Source organism: Miscanthus floridulus, chromosome 9 (genome assembly GCF_019320115.1).
Source record: "Miscanthus floridulus cultivar M001 chromosome 9, ASM1932011v1, whole genome shotgun sequence".
NCBI classification, from domain to species: Eukaryota; Viridiplantae; Streptophyta; class Magnoliopsida; order Poales; family Poaceae; genus Miscanthus; species Miscanthus floridulus.
The window spans coordinates 33354401-33362211 of NC_089588.1; the positions used below are offsets into that span (position 1 = coordinate 33354401).

Genomic DNA, 7811 nt, shown 5'->3' on the forward strand with positions numbered 1-7811 from the left:
TTCCTGTAATCTTCTTGGATTAGAGATGAACCGGCTAAGCCCTTAAGGTGATTAGTCTGTCGGAGGCACTGATAAGGTGGTGAGTAAGTTGGAGAGATGTGGCAGGCAGGTTACTTGGGCGCCGACGCTAGCCAGTGCCTTGGATTTTTATCTCTCGTCACGCCCTTCACATGCATGTCCTTATGCCCTAGTACTATAGTATTGAGCGGTGTTTCTCGGAAAGAATCACTGCATGCAGGCGCCATGCCCAGCAAATAAAACTGTCAGGTCTGTAGACTGTAGGTAAAGCTTGTCGGTCTGCCAGCTGGCGAGTAGTCGGACACTCCAATACTCGATTTGTTTAGGCTAAAGTGTGCTTGTCGCGACCAGCAAACAAGCTAAGTTTAAGGGCCGCTAGCTTGGGAAGGCAGGCCGGTGGCAGAGACAGCCGCGTGCTTGCATGCAGCACGCGTGTGGTAGGTGAGAGATCGATCGATGATCTGTCATGGGAACACGTTCACCCCTGGCCATGGCCTTGGCCTGGAACGCGCGTCCATCCATAAACGGCACACATATATATACCCTCCCGGTGCTCGCATCTCATCACTACTGTAGCACAATCCACAATGGCAGTTCACCAGATGCGATGCGCCGTAGGTAGCACATACTCCTCCATAATGGCGCCAATCTCTGCAGCTGTCCTATTACCAGCTGCGGCGGCGGCGCTGATGGCGATGGCGGCGTTGCAGCTCTCGGCCGCAGCAGCTGCGGCGCCGCCACCGGGGCAGCCCGGCTGCAGCACCACCTGCGGCAACGTTAGCGTGCCGTACCCCTTCGGCTTTGGGCCCTCCCACTGCTACTGGCCGGGGCTCAACCTCACCTGCGACACCAGCGACAGCCACCACCCCCCGCGGCTGCTGCTCGGCGACGGCAGCCTCCGGGTCGCCGAGATCTCTCTCTCTAATCGAACCGTGCGCGTCATGCGCGCCGGCTTCATCATAAACATAACCGGCGACGGCCTAACTTCGCCCGGCTGGAATGGCTCCCTCGAGTTCGGCCACGGCTTCAGGGAGCACGGCTACCTGCTGTCGGCCGGGAACGAGCTCGCCGTCGGCGGGTGCAACGTGATGGCGACGATTTCCGCGGACATCATAGGGGAACGAACCACCAAGATCGTCAGCGGCTGTGCCTCCTTCTGCACCAAGAGCGACCGCGGCGGCTACTTCAGCGGCGAGGTAACAGACAAGGTCTGCAGCGGCACGTCGGGCTGCTGCCTGGCGCCCCTCACTTCCAGCGGCGTGCCCGTGCGCAATGGAGTACAGGCCAGGTGGCTCTACGGTGGTACTGGTAACCACACCGTGGAGCAGACACTTGATGAGGCGGTGACCGTGTTCGTCGCCCAGCAGGGGTGGGTCGAAAAGGAACGGCCGGTGGACGGATTCCAGGAGGTTCCGCTTCTCCTCGATTTCGGGGTCAGGCAGGGCCTGCCGCCCCGCAGTGAAGGCAACGGTAGCTGCAGCCAAGATGTACAGCGCATGGTCTGCAAGAGCGAGCACAGCGAATGCTTGGCCCTGGACCCGGGCTACGCGTGCCTCTGCGACCCTGGTTACGACGGCAACCCTTACCTCGCCGGCGGGTGCCAAGGTTAGTTATCATTGCATACTTAGTAGCTCCAGTACTACTTCCTTCCTACAGTCCCGTCCATTTGCAAGTAAAAAATTACATTACTCCTAGTCCTATCTCGATCCTATATGCGTGCGTCTTTATAAACCCTTAAATCAGAAAAAAAAAAAAAAGTATCGAGACCTCCTTATAAAAAAATATAGAAAAATATCTCCTAAATCTACATGTATATACTAATATAAGTTATTGTTGCTTTAGCTTGCACAGTGTTGTCGTAGCTAAGAATGAATAATACAGAATGCTCATCACCATCAGTTTCGTCACTTGGTGGTGATGAATGTGGGCGGTGATAACTATGGTCATCACCGCCAATTCCAATCAGCGTGATAATGAATTATTACCGCTAGGTTATCATCTCTGGTTGCAATAAGTACTGATAATGGAATATCACCATAGGCTCGTATTGCCGGTCAATTAATGGTGATAAGGATTTTAAAATTAATAAAAAGAAACTCGGTGAGCCTTGATGATGAGCATGTTGGCCGACCGTTGAGCCCATCGCCACTCACGCATCAGTTATAAGAGACCAGTTGGTCCGTGGGAGAAAAGAAGCACATAGGAGACCAGTTGGTCTGTTGATCCGAGCCCCTACCAGGATGCCAAATGTGGGGTGACACGCGGGTGAGTAAACCCCGCCTGTATTGAAACGGTCCATATTATGGACAGACGATGAAAATCACCACCAGCTGTTTTTACAAAACCAATGGTTAAAATGGTGTTGGCGAAAAAATTGTAGTAGTGAATGTAACGTAGGACCTAGACTCTTTTTTAATAAAATGAAAATTAAAATTTCCAAATAAAACACACAATAAACACTAGGGTTTCAACATATTATATGGATAAATGGTTGCAACAACATTAGGATTACAAGTTGAAAGCTAAAATATAGGTTTATGATGTTAAAGATATGGATGGAACAAGAGCTTATTACGCTAGAAAAAAAAATCCTATTTATTGTGACTAGCGGTCCCCAATGAAGCCTCCACATTAATCCTTACATGCATGAGAAAAATAAATCCTACAAATTCTCATAAAACCAGAATTACAGGGACATCAATTGGTAGACTCTAACCACCATTAATAATAATATACACTGGACCTATTCTATTTTATAAATCAATGTCCACATCAGCATCGTGAAGAAACTAGGATAAAGTAACCAATGGATATATCTATAAATTACCCACCTATACCATTAGGAAACACAATTTAATGTAACCCTATAGTTGCATCTAATTGCTGACCTACCATTATGATAGTTAAACTACTTAACCACTTAAATTTGCATCTTAATCACAACTTCGACCACTATTAAAAAACCTAATATCCTCTCAATCTATATATGATCTACCAACATCTTCTATTACACAAAATTTTTAAACAACCATAAATTGTGAATATATGCGTTTCTACATTACTCATTTATGTTAATATCTTAAAAACTAATTAAACTAAACATACATATTGCACCAAAATGTACATCAAGTACACACATGCTTGCGTAGTAAATATACATGTTATGTTTTAGCAATCATGAATCATATTTTGTTAACAACTCATACAATAATGGAACTAACAAATCATTTAAAAATTATATAAATAACCATGACATATAGTTTATGTAGATATTTTAGGTAAATTCATACTGTAACTGAAATGTTTTACATATCTATATTTGTAGTATGATCGTAAGAACCTTTTTATAATTAAGGAATATTATTAAGATATAATTCACATATAAGAAAATTCAAACATCTGGAGAAGTGGTGGAGGTCAATACACAACAAACGTGGCTATAACTAACTGGTCATTAATATTTATTCCCAGCAAATAATATTATCTTCCTAAGGTCAGCACTGCTACCATATTTTAGATCTCACTTTGAGTTTGACCACAGATTTTAAGTCACATGGTGCTGATTTTAAAAATTGTTGCCATTTTAGTACTTGTGCAGTATATGACCTAAAAACTTTATTTTCATACCAAAAGAGAGTTAGTAGATTCTATAATAAGCGCAAGAGTTTTAGGTCAACTCTTTAGATTAAAAAATATAAGGCAACTAATAAATTAAAATTTTGAAATGTTATTGGTCTCCTTGCAAAAGCTCGCATGATGGATTAGTCTTACTACCAAATGTGTGGCCATGCATTTTAACGAAACGTACAACTTGTTGTGCGGTTACCTGGACGATTTACGGTTTGGAAATTTATTCAACAATCATCAACTGCTCCAAAAGTTTTGGAATAAAATTTTGTAACATTGTTTGATGTGTCTTGGAATACGACATTATACTGCTACTCGACGTGTGTTGTTCTAACTAGTATGATCTCGAGTCGTGAGTCAGTAGGTCACATGTGGGATAGAAAGGGGCGTGAGGGCATTGTGGTAGTAAAAAAAGACGAACAGCAGAATACCTTCTCAGTTTAATATTAGACTAGCAAACACGTCCGTATGTTGCAATGGAACCTAATATGTCTTGCAATCGGACTCCTTAACAATGTTGAACGTCTGTTTTTTTTCCCCAACTTGTATGAGAATGTGTCGTGAGTTTGGACATATACGGGATAGAGAGTGCGCAGGGGCACTTTGGAAACTAAAAAAAAGACTGATGGAATCACCACACCTTTAATATTAGGTATATACATATAGATACAGATAAATTTCTATCATGTGTGATTTCGTGGGTTGATTGGCTCCAGATGTCGACGAGTGCAAGTTCCTGGGTGAATATAGAGTGTGCTTCGGTGTATGCATCAACACGATCGGGTCATATGATTGCCAGTGCCCGCAAGGAACTTACGGCGAACCCGACGTCGAAGGTGGCTGCGTCGACTATAATTTCAACAAAGGTCAGTATTAATTAAGTACAAAAGCACCCCGGAGTCGCACTGGTTGCACACACAGACACAGCGGTATCTTACATTAATTGATTTATTTGCAGCAGATGCGCTGTCGCCTACCGTGGTTCGGGGGCCGATCGGCTGCAACACCAGCTGCGGCGACGTGAGCGTTCCGTACCCCTTCGGCTTTGGGCCCTCCCGCTGCTACTGGCCTGGGTTCAACACCACCTGCGACACAAGCCACAATCCCCCGCGGCTGCTTCTCCACGGCAACGGCAACGGCACCCTCCAGGTCGTCCACATCTCCTTGCGCAACTCCACAGTGCACGTCATCCATCACAACAGCTACACCAACATGATCACCGTCGTCGATCACACGGTGATCAACTACACCTACCTTCTGGCTGACGTTAGCCTCCCAGACATCGGCGAGCCCTATGTGCTGTCGACCAGGAACGAGTTCATCGTCATGTCCGGGTGGGACATGCGTGCCAACCTCCACGGGGAGTACAGAAACAGCAGCAGTAGTAACACCAGCGATAGTATCATCAGCCGAGCTGTCTGCAGCACCTCCGGCGGAGATCGTGGTGCTGGTGGGCCGTCGCCGGTCCCAACACAAAGCCACCGCGGGTACTGCTCCGGCCACGATGGCTGCTGCCATGCGCCCATCTCTGCAGGCAGCACGCCCAAGAGAGTGGAATTCAAAGTGCTCAATAAGAACATCAGCCATCATCAATATGGTAATCGGTCGTGGAACTTCGCGTTGGCGTTTGTCTCGGAGGTGGGGTTGACTGATCAGTGGTACAAGATCTTCAACATGTATGAACAGTTTATCGGTTACATGTCATCTCCCGTTGTTCTCCAATGGGCTGTTAAACAAGGCTTGTCAGCGCCTGCTGCCGACAACTCAGGCAAGTGCCCATCGGACGTGTCCAGCCGCCTTTGCAAGAGTGAGAACAGTGACTGCCGACAAGAGAATGGAGGCTTTACGTGCCACTGCTCCAAGGGCTACGACGGCAACCCTTACGTCGCCAATGGATGCCAAGGTCACTAATGCTTTTACCCGAGTACACATTCCTCCTCGTGGATATCTCTATTCACTAGTACGTTTATAGTTCTTTGGAATGGCTTCCATTGTTCTCTATTGTCCATCATTATTGGCTACAGATATTGACGAGTGTAACGACCCGGCGATACGCAAATCATGCTTGGGCGGCTACTGCCACAATTTGCGTGGACACTACGAGTGCCGGTGCCCGCCAAGAATGCACGGCAACGCTTATGAGCACGCCGGCTGCGTCGTCAACAAGGCCCCAACAGGTGAGAGCCACTGGATCCTTCTGCTGACATTGTACGTACATTAGTAGCTTGCAAAAATGATCATAATAGTGTATGTGTATGTACATTTTCAGGTTTAATTATTGGTTTGTCAGTTGCTAGTGGCCCAGCGCTCCTTCTGATAGTTCTGGGTTTATTTTTCCTACTCCGCAAGTTTAAACAACGCAAGATAAAAGTACAGAAACAAAAGTACTTCAAGCAAAATCGTGGACAATTGTTGCAACAGCTGTTGTCCCAAAAGGCAGACATTGCAGAAAGGATGATAATACCATTGGATGAGCTTGCAAAGGCCACAAACAACTTCGACACAGCTCGTGAGATTGGTGGCGGAGGGCATGGTACTGTTTACAAAGGAATACTATCAGATTTACATGTCGTGGCCATCAAAAAGTCAAAGATTACCATGAAGAAAGAAATAGATGAGTTCATAAATGAGGTAGCAATCCTCTCACAGATCAACCATAAGAATGTGGTAAAACTCTTTGGATGTTGCCTAGAGACTGAGGTGCCACTGTTGGTGTATGAGTTTATTCCCAATGGGACCCTTTATCACCATCTTCATATTGAAGGCCAAGAAAGCTCACTTTCATGGAGCAATAGGCTGAGGATCGCAACTGAAATAGCTACTTCTCTCGCCTATCTTCACTCGTCAGTTTCAATCCCAATAATCCATAGAGACATCAAGTCTAGTAACATACTTCTTGATGATACAATGACATCAAAGATATCCGACTTTGGAGCTTCAAGGTACATTCCGATAGACAACACAGGGTTGACAACAAGGATACAGGGAACATTCGGATACTTGGATCCAGAGTGCTTTCAAACCGGTCGTCTTACCGAGAAAAGTGATGTTTATAGCTTTGGTGTAATTCTCGTGGAGCTACTCACCAGGAAGAAACCAACTTGTTCACATTTGTCCAGTGAATATGGTGGCCTTGTTCCACATTTCCTCAATCTGCTTGCCTCTAGAAACCTTGACCAGATAATGGATCCACAGGTTCTAGAGGAAGGAGGCACAGAAGTACAACAAGTTGTTATGCTTGCAGCATCCTGTATAAACATAAGAGGTGAAGAAAGACCAACGATGCGACAGGTTGAACTTACACTAGAAGGACTTCAACAAGGTTCCAACAAAAAGTACAAGAAAGATGATATGGTAACTGAGGAATTTGTGAATGGTAGCATTGGGGGATACTATCCATCATGGACTAGTGAAGGGCAGAGATTTAAGGAATCTAGTAGAAGATACAGTTTGGAGCAAGAGATGATGATGTCGGCGAGGTATCCTAGATAGCATAGCTCTGTGTCGTGTGCATCAGTAGCACAAGGGATTAGTTCACTTCTCGTACTAATATTTTTATGCATGATGATTCTACTGGATCCTCTATTTGTACCATTGCTTTTGTTTTGTTCACATGATTCAGCCATATCACCAGTTAATAAAGATAACCATATAGCAGATCAAATCAGACTTGACGAATCAGCTGTAGATTGAGCCACCTCTATTCAAAAAAAATTCTCGTTACTGAAAATCATTTCTATATTGCCTTTTGATGTCTTCTACGGGTCAGGCCTTTCCCATATGTATGCACCTCTATATATATTGTTCACTATTTTATTTATATATAATTTATTTTATCAATCCAAGAAGGAATCACCGCAGACGCCATGCGCAGCCAGGAATAAAACAGTGTGAAGTTGTTACATAAGGCTATAGTCGATGCCGAGTAGGAGTGCTCCGTTTGCTTGTTTAGCCAGGTGCGCCGGCCCACGGAACACTTTTGCTAAACTATTTAAATTTAAAAAAAAGGGCAGCCGTGTGCGTGCGTGCGCGTAGCTGGTGAGAAAAGATATCTTTCATTCGAACACGGTCGGTCCACGGTCAATCCGTGCCACCGAGAGCAAACTGCCAATCGGAGAAAATGAGAGGAATTCACATGGCGCGGCTCCTGCGACGAGCGCGGCATC

At 45.4% G+C, this 7811-nt stretch overlaps 1 protein-coding gene across 1 annotated transcript; it reads left to right on the forward strand.

Annotated features, from left to right (window-relative positions):
* The first annotated feature begins 656 nt into the window (after positions 1-656).
* On the forward strand, positions 657-7137 carry LOC136481695 (wall-associated receptor kinase 2-like). The gene is made up of 5 exons (XM_066479016.1): positions 657-1623; positions 4362-4511; positions 4604-5548; positions 5670-5822; positions 5915-7137. Exons 1-5 carry the CDS (start codon positions 657-659, stop codon positions 7135-7137), a joined length of 3438 nt encoding a protein of 1145 aa, XP_066335113.1.
* Positions 7138-7811: the final 674 nt, after the last annotated feature.

Bases quoted from the DNA above. Each gene is read 5' to 3' on its own strand.
- LOC136481695 (XM_066479016.1), top strand. From the start codon at position 657: ATGGCGCCAATCTCTGCAGCTGTCCTATTACCAGCTGCGGCGGCGGCG. The intron at 1,624-4,361 runs GTTAGTTATCAT...GATTGGCTCCAG, and splicing joins CCTCGCCGGCGGGTGCCAAG to ATGTCGACGAGTGCAAGTTC. The intron at 5,549-5,669 runs GTCACTAATGCT...TATTGGCTACAG, and splicing joins CGTCGCCAATGGATGCCAAG to ATATTGACGAGTGTAACGAC.